The 22,671-nt window shown below is 35.8% G+C and overlaps 1 protein-coding gene across 1 annotated transcript; it reads right to left on the bottom strand.

Annotated features, from left to right (window-relative positions):
• Positions 1 to 7,316: 7,316 nt before the first annotated feature.
• Positions 7,317 to 8,210, bottom strand: LOC123675458 (piggyBac transposable element-derived protein 4-like). Its single transcript, XM_045610818.1, has one exon. It carries the CDS (start codon positions 8,208 to 8,210, stop codon positions 7,317 to 7,319), a length of 894 nt encoding a protein of 297 aa, XP_045466774.1.
• Positions 8,211 to 22,671: the final 14,461 nt, after the last annotated feature.

The following is a 22,671-nucleotide window of genomic DNA, read 5'->3' on the forward strand; positions in this document are numbered from 1 at the left end:
AGCACTTAACACATTTCTTTTGTTCACCTCATTGAAATTGAAATTTGTGTCCCATGAGTAAGAAAATGTATCTGAATTTGAAAGCCATCAAATGCCTAACGTCTTGAGGTTTGTTGTTTCACGGAATTCTACTGCCTTTTCTTTAATTTCTGAATTTTCCAAAATTAAATTTAAGATTGATATATCATTTGAAGCCCATTTTCTTAACCCTGGTACATCACACTTATTTTTTAAGACATGAACTTCACACTTGGGTCTCAGAAACCCCGAGCTATTTTATAGCAAAAAACAGAAAATTAGGAAATTTTATGGTTTTGGGGGAATATGTAAACCTAATAGGATGTGTAGAAAATAAAATCAATCATGATTTATTATTTCATAATGAGGTATATTTGTGGAAACTAAAAAATATCAAGGAAAATAACATTCGAACATAAAACATTTTTTTTAAACAAATAAACATAAAATTCTTCCAATTGCCTGTAAATATAACTCTATGATCATGCTTCTAACAAAAAAATAATCTCTTTGATCAATAGCGCTCTTAGGTATTGTTAGGTATTGTTATGTTAAATTAACGTCATGTTGTGGTTCTGGAGGGGGAACTTCAATTCCGAGAATGTCAGATATTCTGTGACGTAAGGATTTTTGTAAAGTAGCAACCGTCAAGCGTTCTTTTAAACATGGTTCAATTAGACTCATTCCTAACTGCTTCAAAAAAGATTTTCGATTATTGCTTCTATTTTCCTTCCAGTGTGGATTTGCGAAGGAAAACAGAACCATAGCATTTATTCCGCTAGCATCGAGTATATTGAAAAAGACTCGTAGTGGCCAGCGTCTGGTCTTCCTTGAGGTAGTATACGAATGCCAGAGCTGATCGAATGTGTCTGTTCCTCCTTTTGTTTCGTTATATGAATGTATAATATTGGGCTTCCCTGTAACGGCATTTATAGAGTCATCTGGATGTAATGTTGACAGCAAAATTACAACTTTGTTTGCTTTAGGCGTATATTGGGTTTAAGTCTAAGGATAAAACTTAAGGTCTAGTTGGATCCATGATCGAGATCGACATCGGGTAGAGTACGACATTGCTTTGAGACTTGGTGGTCAGGTGTATGGAGGAGATATCTCTTTAATCAAAGTCCCTGGTAGGAGACTGACGCAATGTGATTGTCATAACAAGAAAGGGAGCAATTTATGTGATGATTTTAAGAGGAGCAGTGGTTTGGATAGGAGGGTTTACTGAATTCCCACCTGGGTATGGCTGAATGATTGCTGCCCCCCTATGCAATGAGTCTTTCAAATCCATGTTTGATCCCTCCGTGTGTATCAAGGTGGCTTGTTCTACAGCATTAGTGACAAATGTTTGAGCACCTCCGAACAATTTCACAATGAATAAGGCATGCTTGACAATGGGGGATACTTGCTCATCGTCTGATGCACCTCTATAATTGAGCATTGATGCTACTCCGGAGTCTCTCGCTATTGCAATAGCAATGTCAGTGAATATAGAGAGATTCCTTCTATTGAACTCCTCTACTTCTTTCTCTTCCGTAATGAGCTTACAATATGGTGCCATGGCTCCAAAACTGACCCATTTCTTGTGAGCAGCAAGCAATTTATCAGAGTGCTTTGCTAATTCGTTCCAAGCTAATAAGATGTAGTTCTCTGCTAAGATGTATTTTAGGATGGTTATGAACATAGACATCTCAGCTCCTTGGAGGTAGACGAGAGTTGTTTTGAAAGCCTGATACAAAAAGCCCTTGTCATTGGATTGGGCTACCCCATACACTGCCATGAACACCTCTCGCCGGATCAGCCGGTTTCCATTTAGGAATCTGTAAGCTCCTGCGCAGAAGAACTGGCTAGGCTGCGCAAAAACATATGAATTGTTGGCACGGTTGCAAGTCAATGCTGCAGCAAATTCATCCAGGCGTCTCGCCATCCATGTTGTGTAATTGTTAGCATTCATCGACCTCCCCATCATTACGGCAATAATGCCCAAGAGGGCATGGATATGCAAGGAACTTAGGTCTTCCAGGTCCGACAGATCTTGGATGTCAACATCTGTGAAACTTGATGTTGCCAAGAAGTCTGCTAAGTTGGTACCCAACATCAGCTTGTATCCTGCATCACTGAACATTTTGGCGGCATTACTTGCAGCATCGGGAAAAGAGTAACAGTGGATATTATACCAGATGTGCGCCCACTCAACATAGGTTGCATCTACCTCACTGCTGGCAATCTTAAGAAGGATCTTTATGTGGCGGTGCGGGTCATTATCATCGACAATAGGCTCAAAGACTTCAAACGTAACTATATCTGGTGCTCTTACTCTAGGAAACGATAGTTTTCCTTTTGTCAAAAGCGAAAATCGATGTACCTACTTCTTTTTTTTTGGAGAAAAGTTGTAGGTATTTCTCTCTTATTTTTTCTAAGGGTTCCTAGAATAGTTAACTGATACTGTTCAAGCATTTGATCAGCTAGGGGAATCGATGTAAACCAATTATCAACTGTGATATTCCGATTAGTTCCATGTATTGGTTCTGAAAGTTTTCGAACATAGTAGGTAGGAACCGATACATTGTTTTCTGTAGTTACTCTTCCTACATATGGTATTCCATTGAGCATATAACTGGTTTTTGAATCGTTCAGCATCATTATTTTTATGCCATACTTATCTGGCTTACTAGCCATGTAGATTCGGAATGGGCATTTTCCTCTATATCCGACAAGCTGTTCATCTATTGTACAGAATTCATATAGTGTATAGAATGATTTACAATTATTCACAAACATGTCGAATAACTCTCGTATAGGGGCAAATTTGTCCACTAACCTTCTTTCGGCTCTACTGGATTTACTATCAAACCTCAAGCATAATGCAATAAATTGAAATCGCTGCTGTGACATTGCAGCCCTAAATATTCCATTTCCCGAGGGGGTAACCACTTCCGAAATCGATGTAATTCTGAAACACGAAATCCCGAAATCATCATCCGAAATCCCGAAATCGCCACCGAAATCACGAAATCATCTCCGCAATCCCGAAATCACCTTCGAAATCCCGAAATCGCTACCGAAATCACGAAATCGCTACCGAAATCACGAAATCGCTGTCGAAATCCCGAAATCGCTACCGAAATCCCGCAATCGCTGTCGAAATCTCGCAATCGCCGCGCCGTCGAAATCACATTTCCCGCAATCAATGGAGTGTGCGCAGTGGCTAAGGCACTGACGTTTGTTATGTTACATATTCAGAGGTTAGGTAACAGTTTTAGCACGATTTTCTTTTCTTTAGTTAATCAAGTGGAAGTATTTGGAAGAGTGTGTAGACGAGGAAAAAGGCAAATTTGGAATTTATGATTTCAATGAGCTCTGATAGAGATGCTGATGAAGAAATTGTTTTGGATTTCGAAACTAAGCGGTCATTGAATTTGACGATACAAAGGAGATCGGGGTCGAGCTGAATATACAGGGTGTCCCGGAAGTAATTGTACATACTCTTATTAAAAAAAAAAAGAATTGAATAATAAATACAAGAGGTAGAGTAGGGCTAGGTGAGTACGGATCGACGGAAAAAAATCAATTTCTGTCTTTCCTTGGAAAGCACATGGGGATTTTCATATTCATGGAAATAATGAAATCAAAATAATAACCAAACTTGTCGGTGGAATTTATAGAAATTTGGGATGTTATTGACACATACCGAGATTGAGTCAGAGATATTAATTACTTCAATATCCCATTTCAAGTGTTCAGGTTAAAATTATTACTTTGTATTTCGAATTTGAAATGAATCGAAATGAATTGTTTAGATTTTCAAAAAGAGCATAAATTTTTGCTTTAATATGCGGTATCATTCAAAGTTGTCACATCTAACATTCTTTTTTTATGAACTTTTGAAATTGGAAAAAGTTCGAAAAATTTGATTTATTCAGGATAGAGGTATCTCGTGAAAATCGCGAATGAATATAAAATCTTCTCAAAACACAGTGAACGTCTATAAGATGGTACGAATATGCTAATATATGAAATAATTCATTCACAACAATAAAAAACAGGAAAAAAATATGCTCAAAGACGAATTATGAATTCCTCGGAAATATTTTGTCGTCATTTTCTATGCTGAAAACATACTGAGAACTGAAATTTGAAATAGTTATCAGTTATTTGTTGGGATCTCGGTGGTGATTCAAATATTGCTATGAAATTTACGAATTATCAAAATTACCAATTTGACAAATAGAGCATTTGCTATAATATTGTTTTTGTTAGGAGTTGAAAATCTAAAATTTTGTATTATCTGTTCAACATTTCCAAAGATGCAATATTTTTTTATAAATAAAATTAATTTTACGGCATTCAAACAATTTTTAAATTTGGAAAAAAGTACCTCCTCCAGCGGGACTCGAACCACAACCTCCGATTAACTAGTTCGAGTTTGAGTTGGGAGGTTCTGGGTTCGAGTCCCGCTCGAGGATGTAATTTTTCTGAATTGAAAAATTGTCTGAATGCCGTGAAATTAAGTTCATTTATCAAAACACAGACATTAAACGATTATTCACGTATTTTTAATAAAGAAATCATCCAAAATCGCCCGAAATCCTCCGAAATCCCAGAAATTCTCCGAAATCCCCGAAATCATCCGAAATCCCTCCGAAATCCCTCGAAATCCTCCTAAATCCCCCGAAATCTTCATGATTTCCGAAATCGGTGTATCTTTTTCACGGAGTGATTACCCCCTCGCCATTTCCAAATTGAACAGACCAAAGTTCATCTAGGTTACAGTTTGATACGCGTTATGCACCTGCTGAAAATAATAATCCAAAAAAAGCCTTCACTTCTGTTTTACTTACAGCTCTAGTGTAACTCTTTTGTTTTATTTCACAGAATTTACGAATAATTTCTTCGTTTGTATGTAATATAACCATGTCTATCATTTGCTCGTTGAATAATAAATTCCAAGATTCTTCTGGGGACTGAACTGTTCCTGCTTCACCTTTGGGGCCAGGTAAATGAATAACCATGTTCTCTTGTCTTGTACGGCCCTGTCTTGCTGGTAATTGTGTGCTCCATCTATGACCATTTTTCCCTAGTATAGAAGCTATATTTCTAACCGGCTCGACCACTACTTCGTCTTCATTTTCGCTCTGTTCACTGTTGCTGTCTGTAGTTGCTCTTCAACATAATCTTCATCAGACTCTTCCCCTCCAAACATATCATCACCTATCTCACTTTCAGTCTCATTTTCCCATAGATTGTCTGCCTCCCTCTGCAATTCTGCCTCAATTAATGGACGACGATATTCCCTGATTTGTTGGCTAGTTGAAGCCATTGTGCTTAAACAAAACGTATAACATTAGTTGAAATAAAACGAGCATAAACATCACACTTGGGTCTGGCGTACCCATGGTTAAATATTTGGCGTTATCTTACCTTTTTTGTTTCGCTCAAATGCGGCAAACGACCCGTATTCTAACTCGACAAACTTTAGACTAGGGCTGGGAATCATGAATGAATGATTTGAATATTCGAATAATCATTGAATAATTATTCGAATAATTGCATTTTGCATTATTCGAATAATCATGAGTATTCACTGACTACTTTTCTATTCATGAATAATCAGTGAATAGTCGAGTATTCACTGAATAGTTGAATAATCAATGACTACTTTTCTATTCATGAATAATCAGTGAATAGTTGAGTATTCACTGATTATTCATGAATAATCAGTGAATAGTTGAGTATTCACTGATTATTCAGTGAATAGTTTTCTATTCAGTGAGTAGTTGGATATTTATGAAGTTACGAATGAAAGTTTGAATGATCACTTGACTCACTATTCAGGAATGATTAAAACAAGGTTTTGTGATTCACTACGGAAAAATCGTTTTATTAATATTAAAATTACTGGAAATTACATAATATTGAAATTAATGGATACAATTGAATTGAAATTATTCATTTGATAGTAGTAGAAAAAGGTATTCAGCCAAAGAAAAATTAATAAAATTTGGATTTCATCAATGAAGAAATATAAAAATGGAATATAAGATTCTAACATATGAATTTACCAATAAAGAGTTTCAATAATAATAATATAAGATTCTACATTAGAAAATGTAACCTTGTCTTCCTATTCCGTATGCATTGCTATTTCTAGACATTTATGAAAATAAGCCAATTCCTTCAACGAGACCGTACTAATTTGAATGACAATTTATTTGTTTAGATTCCGAACACTGACAGGAGAACCAAAAATGGCGGTGTGTGACGTCACACTAATAGAGCGTATATGGCGAGAGGCAAAACACCAAAACGATTATACCACGTCGCAAAGGGTATATTCACTCATCAAAACGCTCGGATTTTATTGGTTCATTAAAACATGAGTTTAATCACTGAATATTGACTGAATATTCATTGAATTCACTGAATCACTGAATAATCAACGAATAGTTGAATATTCATGACTACTCATGAATAATCAAGCATGAATATTTGTTTGAATGAATTATTCCAATGATCGAATAAATTTATGGATGAATATTCGAATACAAAAAGGCGAAAAAGTCCCATCCCTACTTTAGACTGAATTTACATGGAATGGCGACACAAATAAACCACTCATGCGCATGTCACATTGCAATGAATGCTGCTCTGGGTTTCTGAGACCCAAGTGTGCAGTTCCAGGGTTAATTCGAATCCACCTTGTTTTAAAATACTCGTCAACTCTTCATATACCTCAATTACCTCTTGTCTCGTTTTTAGGCTCACCAAAAGATCATCCATATAAAAGGAATTCAAAATAATCGCACATGTACGCGGAAATTTTGCCTGGTTTTCTAGAGCCAATTACTTTAAACATCTTTGAGCTAAGAAGGGGGCGCTAGTTGTACCATATGTTACTGTATCTAATGAGTATAATTGTACTTCTGTTTGTTCAGGAGGTCTCCATAATATTTGCTGGAATTTACGATCTTCAGGATGTATCCAAATTTGCCTAAACATCATTTTGATATCGCTACTCAGAACATATTTATATAATCTTAGACGCATAACTATGTCAAACAAATTATCCTGCAATGCATAGCCAGGATTGAGATTATCGTTTAAAGATTCTCCGATATTTGATTTCGCCAAACCATCGAAAACCACTCTAAACTTGGTTGTTGTGCTGTCATGTTTTATTACTGAATGATGCGGTAACAAAAAATAGTGTTGTGTGATCAATTCTCTTCTAAAAATACCCCACGATGTCATGTGTCCCGAATCAATATATTCTTGCATAAATTCACTGTAAGTTTGCTTCAATTCATCATCCCTTGATAACTTAATTTCAAGTATCTCTTTTCTAGTGGAACATTGGGCTTGTAGTGATTTATATTTCGTTCCAAACAGGCTCTACCTTTTTTCGGTGTCCCATTTCCAGCTCCTACCAATCCTGCTATTATAGCCAGACGAAACTCCTTCAGATTCATGCTCCTGCTGTCTCCACATCGTTTTTGATGAATTATGAAGGCATTGACTACGATGACATCGATAAAGTGCCAGAATATACGTGGCCACCATTTTTTACTCTTTCTATCGATTTCATAAGTTTTTTTCAGCATGTCCGCTTTATCTACGAAGCCCATATTTTTGTTATAATTCTTCAAAATCTTAGGACAAGAAATATTTTCCGTCTCACCATTTTTCTTTTTCCTTGTCACATTGTCTGTTTCAGATGGATTTTCGCAATTGGAAGCTAAGAGAACTATTCTTTTGTCCATCCATTTTACACATGAAATTCCATCATCAGTCATTCGCCAATCGAAATCACCACGCTTCAGCATTTTATGAGCTATGAAATCTCCAGGTATTCCTATTCTATTCTTTCTAATGGTTCCTGTTGCGTGAATGTTCTCTGCTCGCAACTGCCTAAGTAGCGGCAGTGACGTGAAATAATTGTCAAAATATACAAAATAATTTTTTCCAATCAGAGACCTTGTAAAATCCTTTATCACTCTTGGTCCTAACTGTGTCTCTACTGTATCATTGACTTTCCCTGTATATATTTGAAATTCATCAATGTATCCAGTTATATCTGCTCTGGTCCAAACCTTATAGCCCCATTTTATGGGTTTTTTAGGCATGTATTGACGGATTAACGATCTGCCCTTGAAACAAATCATAGATTCATCTATGAAGATGGTGTCGTGCATTTTGTAATAAAAACTGTAATTATGCAATAGTGAATCAAGAAATGGTCGCAACTTATAAAGTTTGTCATAAGTAGGGTCATTGCGGCTTGGCTGGAGAGCGTTATCGTTCAAATGGAAATTTCCTAACAACCAATCGAATCTAGTGCGATTCATCAGAGTTGGAATATAAGAATCTCTCAACTCTGTTTGTGTTGACCAGTAGTCCCGATAACTTGGTAGTTTTTTCACACCCATCAACATATTTATTGCCAGAAAAATATTCATTTCCTTGACATTCACAGGAACAAACTTTTTTCCACATTGGGTTACATAAAGGTTAGTTTGAAAAACAAAATTTTCAATTATTTTTGCATCAACGAGACACCCAAAAATATCAATAGGTAACTCAACATCATCCGGAATGTTTGTGGGCCCAACAATTTCTGAGAATATGGCTTCTTTACCTTTATTGGTTATTGTTGATAGTTTTTTCCAAATGAACTTATCTTTTGGCACAAAATGGGATAATGGGATGTCATCTTCATTATCCACAGGATCTGATGCATTCTGAATTGGGGGAATATTCATAGAACTTTCGATATGCATGGACGCAACAGTGGTTATGCGTTGTGGTATATTTGAGATACCACAAATGAATGATGGTGAAAAGCAATATTCATAAGTGAGAAAATTCAATATTTGAATATTTCAATGCTAATATAATGTTGCTACCATATATTGTTACTTACCTGCAATTATTTCCAGTTTTATTATGCTAAAATCATCCAATAAAGTTGAACATCAGAAAACAACAACCACGTGAAAGGGACTGACCCACCAGATCACTCGTAGGAAAATAACCGTTTTGTTTTTAGGTTATAATGGACGGAAATAGGTTCGTGAAGACGTAAAATCGGTGGTACGCATAACTAACCACAAAGCAGAACCGAGAATGAGTTTTACACCTGTGGTATGTCTAGTATACCACTAAGCTTGAAAGGGTTAACGTCTCAATTGCCACGTGTTTCACCACGTGTTCACTCACTCACTCTTTGCGCACCTCGCTGCGCAACCTTCACACTATAACGTTTACTACTCGACTGTCGACTGACTATGAACCTGATTCTCCATGATAACCAGTTTATACCTCTCGTAAAAACCGGTTGTTCGGATGAGTCCAGACTCGGAGTAATTTACGTTTAAAAGTCCGTCGACTTCGTCCTCAGTTGGGTTGCGCACTAAGCACTGTCGGACAGGTATCTTCCACTAAGACACACACTCTGGAACAACTGATCACTCCTTACACTTTGGGCACTGATGAATGAATTCGAATGAATGAATTGAATGAATTCGAATTCGAATTGCAATGGATTTGAAATGCTAGTCTACGCACGTCCTTTATTCTAATCCCAAAAAACAAGCTGTTGCTCTACATCGGGCGGTAATGTAGGGTGACGCCCCATGGATTTGGTACCTTCATTGGCCTTTACATTTCTGCTGTCTAAATAACGCTTGAGGGTCGGTTTTGGAATTCCGTACTGTCTACAGCACTGGTTTAAACCCATATCTCCGTTCCTATAAGAAGCTAGAGCTCTCTCCATATCCTCTTCATTCCACACTCCATACTTTCTTTATGCCATTCTGAAACACAAAAAATAAGGAACCTCTTTTTCTCACATTATAAATATGAGTTAACAATGTCGTCAGAAATTATTTTCGATTACCTACCCCCCCAAGTAAAAAAAGATCTACGTCCTTGATCGCATTGATCTTTCTAGCTCTAAAACATCATTGCTGAATTTGGAAGACATGAAAAAAATAGTTTACACGTTTACCTATACCATTAATACTTTTCACCGTTGGAAATTCATAGTTGAATATTTTTCTCACTTATCGATATATATTCCGTGTTGAAAGAGGTGAAAATTAGCCATTCTGGCGTATGAATCTAGTAAGCCGGAATTTGAAAACCTATTCGAAGATAAATAAGAGACATTTTATAACGTTGAATTTTCTGAAAAATCCACAGTTCCCCATTAATTCATTACCACTATCACTTAGCTTAGCTACTTCTAAGAAGCATGGCACTCATCGTCTTTTTCACTAAACTCTATATAATTATAAGAATAGAACAAAAAAAATCACAATAACAACCTGGCAATTTTGTTGGTATCGCTCCTAAAAAACGGTAAAAGATAAATAGAAGGCCACCTGATCAATAAAATGTTATGTTAAGTTGCACATTTCTACCAGTTTAAACTCTCATATCCTAAGTCCATCCAGGAAAAAAAACATAACAGATTCATAATGTGCAATAGTAAATAGTTATAGCTAATTCACCCCTGGAAAACGGAACACTGAAGTTTTTGCAAGTATTTGAACCTTGGAAATAAGCTACTAAATTGGAAACACCATCATACACTCACTTTGAACATTTCATTTGTTGAACTAAGTACAATACATACAATAAATTAGTTATCCCAATTTCATTGACGATAAAGATTAAATATTTTTCTCTTGATTTTCTATTTCATTTTCGATAATCATAACGAATTGAGCTCGCTACCGCCCATAGTAGCTCTGATATTCATATCCATTCATTTATTATATCGCATTTATGTAAGGATCTAAAAACCTTGGGCTAGCATTACTTACGTTAACACCCCCTCCCAATCTGAGAATCGGACAACTGACTATTTACCACAATAGGTAAAACTTAAACTATATATGTGTATAGAAATTTCTTGACTTATAAGACTTTATGTAACAAGGTTTATTTACACAAACGTAAAACAATTTATACAGATTTTAACATTAAGTAGTGTAGATGCGTATCTTTGGAATGTTGGAAACGTACTGCCACTACTGCCTCTCCCAGTGAAACATCGACGGGGTACCCAATACTTGTTGCTAGGGCGCGATAGAAGGGCTCGTCCCTTCGGAGCTATATTTAGACCGGGTTTTTTTTAGATCGTCGTCTTGATTCTTGAACAATATGTTTCGTTCTGACTGACTTTTCTTGAAACTAGACTTAATAACGATATATACTGAATATATACAATAATAATAACATAGATTACACATTTTTCAGATATGCAGGATATATACACTTTTACAATTTTTTAAATTCTTATATCTAACTGAATTGTCAGTAGAACTCAACCAAGGGCAGTCATTGCTGCTGACGAGCAAAGGTTTCTCAAAGCGAACTAACTTACAAATTTATTTTGAGTGTTTTGCTTCCAGGGACCGAAGACCCTTCTCGCACTTACTCAACATGATTATGTTGTACAGACATAACCAACAGGATAATTAATATCATTTTCTTACCAAAATTAGACTCAACATGAGTTTATACCTACCGAAGGAACCGAAGACCCTTCAGCACATAACCTCAACCTGATTATATCATAAAGACATAAGCAACAGGTTTATTAGTGTCATTTTCTTTCGAAAAATACACTCAACATGAGTTTATACCTACTTTCAGGGACCGAAGACCCTTCAGCACATAAACTCAACATGATTATATCATAAAGACATAAGCAACTGGATTATTAGTGTCATTTTCTTTCGAAAAATACACTCAACATGAGTTTATACCTACTTCCAGGGACCCAAGACCCTTCAGCACATAAACTCAACAAACATGTTTTGAACATTAATCAGTACATCGTACAAGTAAAATGTATGATCAATGACTCAACTGAACAAGACCCGTATTTATAGCCAGGTGTGACCTACTTGTATACCGTAAGGGGCGCATTTCTCATCGCCAGGGACCGAAGACCCTTCTTATTTTAGATACTTGCATTTGTCAAAATTATATCTCCAGGGACCGAAGACCCTTCTCGATTTAATCTAGACAAACGCCAAGAGATAAACAACCGCAACAATACAGTATACTAACAATTGACAATTCACAAGTAACCTAGATGGTCACGTAAACTACGAAACTTTACTGCAGGCAAAGGTTTCGTGAGTATGTCTGCTATTTGATCGTTTGTATTTATTTTTGATATATTGACTTTCTTCTCATGAACATGTTGACGAATGAGAAGATATCTAGGTTCAATATATTTCAGTCGACTCTAACTTGTACTAGTCAGACAGCTTTGTCTGGCTGCCTCATTGTCTTCATGTACAGGTATATAAAACAAACTATACTAACTGATTCTTCTAGCAACTGTTCTAGAAACAGAGCAGAGCTTCATTCACTGCATGTGTTAATGCAATAAATTCTGCTTCGGCTGAACTTCGAGCAATTGTAGCTTGAAGTTTCGAGCACCATACAACTGGATTACCAAAGGCAAAGATCACAATGCCAGTGGTTGATTTTTAACTGATTTTGTCACCAGCAAAATCCGCATCACAGTAACAAGAGAGACTTGGTGAACCATTTGTGTATTTCAAGCCTAATTCAGGAGTTCCTTTTAGATACCTAAATACTCTTTTCACCAACGTCCAATGATAATGTTGTGCATTTGACTGAAATCTGGCAAGATAACTTACCGCAAACGAAATATCAGGTCTAGTGAACAAACTAAAATACAACAAGGAGCCTATCGCTTTCTTGTACGGAAAATAAGCTTCATTTGTCCTTTCAGAAGCTTTGTGCTTCCCTTGAGGTACCAATGGAGTATCAACAGAATTTGAGTTTTCCATGCGAAACTCTTTACAAACTGAGTTTGATGAAGAAACAGATGGTTTCCAGTTCTTATTATTTCTAAATCAAGGAACTTTGTTTAGAATTTAATTGATTGACGGTATCTTTAATTAGTTCAACACTATTTCCAGTTACTAATAAGTCGTCTACATATATTAAAATCAGAACAATTTTGTCTTCCTTCTTTTTCATGTACAAACAAGGTTCACGATGATTTGATTCAAAACCACATTTCTGTAAGTATTTGTCGATAGTGACAAACCAACATTTTGGTGCAATTGCTAGCCCATAAATAGCTCTCCGTAACTTACAGACAAATCTCGTTTTATCGGTATTTACACCTTCAGGTATAGCTACTTACTTAATCCTATCAATATCTCCATGTAAGGAAGCTGTCTTAACATCGAGTTGTTCAATGTGCCAATTCTTAGTAACCGATAAAGATTAATTCAACTACTGACAGGGCAGGTGTGGGCGACGCTGTTTCTTCAGGATTATACTTTTCAGTGTATCTACACCCTACAACAACTTTAAAACTACCATCCTGTTTTATATTAAAGACCCATTTTAACGGAATTACTTTCATACTTGACACTTTTACTACAATATCCCATACAGTGTTGCTTTATTGAAATTAGTTCAGACTCAATTGCTTTCAACCATTTACTGCTGTTCAGGCAAGTAATGGCTTCATGATAAATTTGAAGTTCATTACTGGTATTATAGATCTCATCTTCAAAACTAAAGCCAAACTTACTTAATATACATGAGTTTACACTGATTTCTGGTGAAACTACTTCTTCACTGAACTGACTATTAAACTGTGAAATCTCTTCAAATTCTATTGGATTTATATTCTGACTATTTTCTAATTGAGAGATTTTTTCTATTTCTATATCATTTACGATCTGTTCATTACCATTTACCAACTGATTAGTATTATGACTCACTGAGTGTGTTGGCGATTCAACAGGACCAAACTCATTTGATCTATTGTCTCATATAATGAAGTAACTACTAGTTCATTCCCCTCAACTATCAAATCGCTTTTACAAGATTTAAAGTTGAATTTTTCATCATATTACATGAGATAACTGTTTTATGTAATATAGGATCATACAATAAATATCCTGTATCAGTGTACCCTACAAGATACATTGTGCTTGAACGGGGATTCAACTTTCTACCTTTAGGTATATTTTCAATTTCTACTTCAACTTTTGAACCAAATATTTTAATATTTTGCAGATTAGCTTGTTTTCCAAACAACTTTTCATATGGAGTTAAAAAATTAACAGAACAATGAGATGTTCTATTATATAAGTAACACGCTGTTGAAAACGCAAAACCCCAGAAAGTAATAGGAAACCCAAAATCAAATATTAAAGCTCTAGCTTTTTCTTGAAGAGTTCTATTGAACCTTTCAGCTGTCCCATTATGTTCATGCTGATAGGGTTCCGCTAACTGTAATTCTAGTCCAAATTTATTCAACACTGTTTGACTCTCTGCACTAATGAACTCTGTACCATTATCACATCTCAATTCACTAAACTGACCCGGTCCTGGAAGGATTTATTGTAAAAATTGCCACCCTGAGTTTAGAAACTTAGGTGTTTCTGATTTTAGATTCATTAGAAAAATTTGTGAATATCGTGAATATTCATCAATAATTATTGAAATATACTTTTTCTTACTGAACTGTATCGGAGGATTGACATTTAACAAATCAGCATGTACGATGTACGATTTGACACGGTCTAGTTGCCCCTTCGCGTTCTTTTAAACAAGGCTTTTTATGCATTTCAGCTTTTGAACATACTGAGCAACTGGCAGTTGTATAATTTCTAGTTCTTTCACACCCTGTACCACATTAGAAAGTTTTCCCAGATAAGAGGATGATATATGACCCATTCTACGATGCCATACTAAACCTTCTTCCTCTAGCTTTTGTAATTGATGAGTTTATTTCTTAATTTACGTGTCTTACGTTTCTTTTCAATAACTAGATTAAGTGTAGTATGCTTCATTTTACAAATTGCTTTATGAGACAAATTATTAACCCTACACTTCTCGAATTTTGTTTTTTGTTAAAAAAATATAATTTTGATTCGTAATATTGAGAGGAAGTTTAAAAAAATAATAAAGAAATTCTAGAGTTTGTATTAAGTTTTATTCTTGAAAAACATTAGTTGTATCAAATTTGATACATAATGCATATGAGAATACATTTTCAAGGATCGTGGAAATTAACAAAACAATTATTATTCTTGTTGAGACACGAATGAACACCAAATTTTGAACATTTCAAATGAGAGAATGATTTGCAAGAAGGAAATTTACATCTTTGTCTCACATCATCATAGGTAGGCCACTTTTTCTTTTTCGCAACAAGCATATTTTCGACGGAATCCTTGGATGGTCTACCTCGTTTCTTGTTTCCATTTTGTGACTTACAGAGTCATTCTGCTATTTCTAGCCGAACATCAACCTGTTTGAGCTCTTGCTTACCAATCCTCTTGTGGAGCAACCATGTATTTACTAAGGTCATGTCGACTAAATGGTAAAAAAGACGAATATACCATTTCTTAGATCTAACTTTAATTTTATTTTTGCCAATATAATTGTCCATGGCATTGTATTCCTCCCATATGAGCATTGTATTCCGGGACTAGGTTTGGACACTCAATATTCACATACTTTTTTGATTTTCTGCCCCACCTTCTCACTTCTTTTGGAGGCATTTTCCCTTTGAATGTTGAAAGAAACTGGCTTATTATCTAGCCATACTACAGATGTTATGTCAACTCCATCGATATTGCAGATATATTCATGCGAAGAGCCTCTAGGTTCTTTCATCAACTCTTTTTCAATTTAAATATGCGCTCAAATATGTATCAAATTTGATACAACTGAAATCATGTCGAATATAAGAATATCACATGGTATAAATGAATGAAATTATGTTATATTTGATATATCTTACCTTTATCGAAGTAAAAACAGTTTTTATAATGCAACTTTACGAAAATTCGAAGGATAAACAAATCTGAATCACCTCACACTGGATATGATATCAACTAGCTACCATTTTGAAACATAAACATACCACAGATGGTATTAGCGCGCGGAAATGTATTATGAACCGTATTGAATCTTAAAATAAGGATGTATCCTCAGAGGAAAGAAAAGATAGAGGTGCCTTATAACATTTGTTGACATCGCTATAACATTTTTGTTTACAAACACTTATAATGTACTGCGTTGCCATTCTGAGGAAGAAGTAATCTTTTCTCCGTTCTGTTGGATAGATGTTTTGCGAATATTCTGAGGATTTGGCAACACGGTTCTGTTGTTGTTATTGCACGTGTCAACTAGAGGTGCGTTAAGGGTTAACTGTTCATTTTAATTTCACGTTTGTAATCGGCGTTATTTCATACAAGTTTGTGAATTTTAAGTTACATATTGTTAATTTTAATCATGGTAAATACTCGAAAAACATGTATAGTGTGTACAACATCGGAAATGAAAACCTAACCTATCATAGGTTAGTTCACGTTTTGAGTCCATAGGCGTAGAATATATCTCGTCTATGGCGTAGTATTTGTGAGATATCGAAAACTTAATTCAATGCTAACATTTGTAGGTTTCCTTCAAATAGAGAATTTAGCAAAATATTGTGCCACGTATTAATATTGCAAATGAGCAATTTGCCGAAATATGCATATGTTTGTTCCAAACATTTCAGCACCGAAAACTTAATAAGAGGCAGTAAGAGAACCATTGACTACGCCACTGAAATGTTTACCGCCCCTCTAATTGTCAATTTTGCAGGTTTGTTGTTGTCCTATCTCACTTTATCATCATGCTGTTGCAATTGATTACAATACAACGCTATTTACTTCTAAGGGCACCTCTATCTTTTCTTTCCTCTGAGGATGTATCAAATATGATACGGCGCGTTATATGTAAGAAACTGCTAAATAAGATAACTTTAAATGAAGTTTATTTGGTTGTATCTGATTTGATACAATAGGCAGTGTAGGGTTAATATTCTTCTGACTATAAACACATTGGCTTCTTTAATGGTTGGTATTGGTAGACTATTTTCCTTTACTTCGTAAATGCGAACCGCAACTCTATATAGTCCCTCCGATACATACAGAAGACTTGATTTTCTTCGAAACTTTCTAGAGAGGATAAATCCATTATTAGAATTCATCACGACACTTGTACTAAATTGAGCATTGAATGCTCGAACACTGAGAACATTTTCTCTCAGTCCAGGAACATACTGAACTAACTTCAAAACATGTGAACTGTTTACAAACTGTACAAGAATTGGTAGAGTACCCTCTCCCAAAGCAACAATGTTCTCTGTTTTCGAAGCAAGTTCAACAGACATAGGCTATTCATAAACAGTTTACTCGAACGAGATATTTTGTGCATTCACTACATGGTGAGATGCACCAGAATCAACAAGAAACGACACAAAACTAACGAAGTTATTCAAATTAAATTCAAACTTACTTGATTTCTGACTTTGTAGTTTCTTACAGTCTTTCTTTTCATGACCACTCTTGAAGCAATTAAAGCAGAGTCTGCCCTCGCTACTACATTCTGAGGCCTTATGAAATAAAAGACCACAATTGTTACACCTGGCAGACTTCTTCTCTTCAGGTGTCATCCTTTTTATTTTTTCCACCTGTTCAGGCGTATAACGGAAGTTTTTGACCCTTTTCTCTGGATATTTTGAGTGAGGGGTCATTAGCTTCTCCCTCTTTCTATGTGGTTCTGATGAACTTCTTTCTAATCTACTTTCTACACAAATCAATACTACATTTACTACCATTTAAACAACAAACTGAAACAAATGCATCATTCTTTGAGTAAATTTCCTTTGGGAAATATAAACAAAGAGAACATACTGCGATAATATCATTTTCAACAGCCTTGTTGCTGTAATCTAGAATATCATCACATTCAGAACATACAATATCTGCACTAACTTCACTGTACTTTCTATTTTTCATTTCTAGACTATAGTTATTACCAGCTACATCCATAAATGTGTTTCTAACAAATTCGTACGTTCTAGTATTCTCTGGAAAAGTGGCCATTGTCGCATAAAATCCACTAAAGGTTCTTAGATGACGAACCTTGTGCAGAAAATATGCTACAACTATCTTCTTGTCCAGTGGAACACTTGTCTTACTGCACTCTCAAATTTAGTAATGGACGACATTAGATTTATTTTGGGATGTAGAACTATCTTCCCAAAATTGTCCAGAAGTCCACCATCTTTTGGATATCATTTTTCCCAAACATATCCTCCAACTTCTGAAAAACATCCGCTGCCGTTGCTTCATTTACAATGAGAGAACGTGGCCCATTTTGCAAGGTTGCCTCCAGGTATTGCCTTACTTGAGCATCATACATTCTCTTCTCATAAGAAAATTCTTGTCTTTCACCCCCACGTGCAAATCTTAGAAAGTCATGTCTGCCCATGGCTATTAAATCCCTTTCAACTCTATGTTTCCATGACCTATAATTGCTATGGCCTTTCAATTCATCCTCATCATCTATTGCCGGTATTGCAAAATTGGGTAGTTGAACACTTCTAGAGGTTATCGAAGTGATCTCACTATGATCAATATCTTCATTGCTAACCCCTGGTGTGGAATTCGGAATCAACTGATCCCTTAGTTTATCGGCTAGGACCTTAATAAAATCCTCATTAGTGAATAACGCAACCACTTGAGTTGCTAAATTTTGTGATGATGTTGAACATATTCCTTCTTCAAGATTCTCTTGTACATTCATCTTGAAATAGTAATCAAAGTTGATTTTGTCCATTTTCTTGGCTTTTAGTGAATTAACGAAGAAAAAAAAATGAAAAAGAACAAAAAAAAATCAAACCAAGATATCTGACTTGAAAGACGCTTCACTACAGAAGCTCTGCTACCATGTAAGGATCTGAAACGATAACAAAGTGGTTCTCGTGATTTATCTACAATTGAGATATAGAGAATATTTAATAGGCACTTCTGAGTATTAATTGATAATATATTAATACTGAATTATATTATAATAGATTATAAAGACGGTTAATAGCTTGGTATATCTTATCTGCTCTTTTTCTAAAACAGAACTGACATACCGCCTTCAACCATAGACTAGCTTTTCTTTGTGTGCACACATGTCCGATTGCGAGGTTACCAACCTAACGAAGTATGCTGCCACCTTGGGCCAGCATTACTTACGTAAACAATTTATAATATATCTTTGTTCATTTCATTTCGTACAAGAATTGCCATTTAACCCTACATTCTCAAATAAATAATTTTCATCTGTGAAAGTTCTAACACAGACTAGTAGTCTGTGATTTTAAGATCATCTGGTGTGAATGAAGAAGTATAGTTTCGGTGGAACAAGTTGAAAGTAATTCAATAAACTGAAATTCAAGACATTTCTAAGGTGAAGGCACCAATGCTCGACACTATAAGGAGAACATAAACTTCATTTTAAGAAAAAAAAAACTTTACTGCAATAGAATATTAACTGCTTCAAAAATTAATACAGTGGTCCATACAAAATATTATTTCACGACTAAACGCCTATAATCCACAAAAAATGATTCGAAATATATATATTTTTCAATTATGTCTGAGTAACCTAAAGATGACACCTCAAAAAAATCTATATCACCATTAGATGACATTCTACTGACCAATAGTGGACATTATATCTCAATATGAAATAAACATTTTAGTAATAACTAAACAAACTTTAATATCAAAAAATTAACATTAGCTCTCTAATATATCATCTACTATATCTATTTAATATTTTATCCATCAACCTCTAAAGGCTCTGAAAATGTGTACTTGATTCTATCACCCATTATAATCATCTTTGGGACCTCAAGGATTTCAATTATTTGTGAATTACTTAAATTACTGATATCTTTTTCATTTTCTTTAAATAAGGTTTTAGACTCATCACAAGATATTATCCCTTTTAGTAACCTTTTGAACTATACAAACATATTTATGAAATCTTTTCTTCCCAGGAAACTTAACAGTACCGTTATCACTCTGTTTAATTATTTTGCTTACGTCCTGATACTCTTCTCGCTCTACACACTCATTTTCTTGGTCACAATCATCATAACATTCGTCAGATATATCATCCATACTATTTCCAGACTCTAACCATTCTTCTTCATAACTAGAACTTGAACTATATTCAGTCTTAGATTTCTTATTCAGTATTTTGGTTTCTCTTTTTTATTTCATTGGCAGCCTCAATTTTTCTTGCTTCTTCATTTTCTTTTTTTCACTTTTCTCTTTCTTCAGCTCTTTTCTTTTTCAATTCTTCTATTTCAATCTTTTTCTTCTCCTTGCTCCCATGGTATTTTTGCCATGCAACAGACGATATGACGGAGGGGACTCTTTCTTTATAAAGTTAACTATAACGCAATAAGAACACGATATTGATGCCTAAAAATACAAAGAAAATTGCAGAGAAAGAGTTAATGAGCAGTACGCTAAAAGAAACTTTTCCCTCCGCCGTTCAAGATCAAATCTGAAGGTACCAATGTATTTACTTGTATCACCAGCCACTTTCTCGTTCCAACGACTTCAACATCCTTCCCTGATAGAGCCTTCATAACTTTATCTTTCTTTTCCCTTAGAGCAGACCTCAACGTGGAAGGGTCTTTGGAGTATTGGGTCCCTGAATTACCAGTATTTAAATAGTCCGTCATCTTCTGAGTTATTGTCCTCCTAGTAGCACCAGAGAAGGATGGCCTCGTGAAAAGACACTCCTGTACGTTGCCCAACGTTCTCGTCATGAGGGTCTGAGCCATTTTTGCTACCTTCGTGAACGTTATTGGCTGGAAAACAAGCTTAGTGGCCTGGGTCCTCTGCTTGAACATTTCATTCATCTTTGGCCTTTTCACCCATTCATTGTGATTAGTAATTTGAGGCAAGATCGAGATGTCGTCCAGATATGTTCCAAAGCTTGCGTGGAAAACTGCTTGCGAGGTTAAGTCGGCGGATCCGGATGATCTCATTTTGTATCTCAACCCACCTAATGCTACTAACTGAGAGTAAAGTGCCATTACGTTAGGACTTGCGAAATTCCATTGGAAGTCCTTCCCTCTTTTGTACCACATAATTCTGAAAATGCCCATGGGCAAGTAAATCTTCTGAGTGCATCGAGCTGTAGTCAGTATTAGCAGGTCTCCCAAATCGCCTATATTCCAGCTTCCGCTTTTTTGAATTTTCTTTAGATGTTGGCCAAAACAAGGCTCTTTTAAAGGGACTAGGTATTACCATATCAGATGAATTCTTTCAGGGACCTTCTTGTGGTATGGATTGTTTTGATGCTTGTGGCAATATCATTGAACTTGTACTCACGTTTTCCTGATGCGAGATGATTTTTTCGGGTGCTATGTTTTGATTTTGAGGGGTTGAAGGTGAGTTTTGTTTTGATGGTGACAGAAGATTGTGCGAAGAATTTTTTTTGGGAGTAAAGACATCTGATGTATTATTCGGTGGAGGTATCATTTCGAAATTTGTGGTATGATCTGGCATTGGAATGTTTGAGTTGTTTGTCAAGTCAGCAGGTAGTATAGTAAATCCAAAGTCACTTGGAGGAAGCCAAAATATTTCGATTATACAAGGGTTGTCTAAGTTTCCAGAAATTCCTTTGGGGCCAATGAATTTATTGCCTAATAATACTTTCAACCTGGTATTTATCGGATCGCGATATCCACTTCAAAAGGGACATCTGGCCAAGCGTTTTTATATGTACTAGTTCAAGTGACTTTGGATATACTATAGCAGGTTTTCTTTGTTTTTTTTTTTAAATTTCTTTGACGTTCTTATAGAATTTGAATGAACTGATTTCTTCAGTGGCGCCTAACCATTCGTCACAACCTTCAAACTGTTGAACTTTTTCTGTTTCAATGCTTATTCAAGTATTTCAGTCCAGTTTCCAGTTTCTTGATTTTTGCCATTTTTTGTAATACATTCAGATCTTCAATTGGGTCCTTCGACTCACAACACACTTCATCAGAATTCCATGGTGAAAGGCCGCACTTATCAGGTGTGTGAATAAGTCTTTCCCGTTTTTTTTCAAATTTCGAGCCTTTATTGTGAAAAAATGGTTACAAATGAATTATTGAAAGTATTGGCCATCGCTAGCTACAACTTTTCCCCATCTTTCTGGCAACATACGAATCCCGTTGCGAAAAAATTCGACCGGTTTGGCCTCTATCCAGTCATCCACCCATTTTTTGGCTTCCTCGTAGGAATGGAAGTGCTGGTCAGCCAGGCCATGCGTCATCGATCTGAAGAGATGGTAATCAGACGGAGCAATGTCTGGACTATACGGCGGGTGGGGTAGGACTTCCCATTTGAGCGTTTCTAAGTATGTTTTCACCGGCTGTGCAACATGTGGGCGAGCATTGTCATGTTGCAAAATAACTTTGTCGTGCCTGTCGGAGTATTGTGGCCGTTTTTCTCGCAGTGCGCGGCTCAAACGCATCAATTGTCGTCGATAGACCTCGCCTGTGATCCTTTCATTCGGTTTCAGAAGCTCATAGTAAACCACACCTAGCTGGTCCCACCATATACAGAGCATGAGCTTGGCGTCATGAATATTTGGCTTGGCCGTCGATGATGATGCATGGCCGGGTAGTCCCCATGATTTTCTTCGCTTCGGATTATCGTAACGGATCCACTTTTCATCGCCAGTCACGATACCCTGCAGAAAACCCTTTCTTTTATGTCGCTGAAGCAGCTGTTCGCA

This window comes from Harmonia axyridis, chromosome 3 (genome assembly GCF_914767665.1).
Source record: "Harmonia axyridis chromosome 3, icHarAxyr1.1, whole genome shotgun sequence".
Taxonomy (NCBI): Eukaryota; Metazoa; Arthropoda; class Insecta; order Coleoptera; family Coccinellidae; genus Harmonia; species Harmonia axyridis.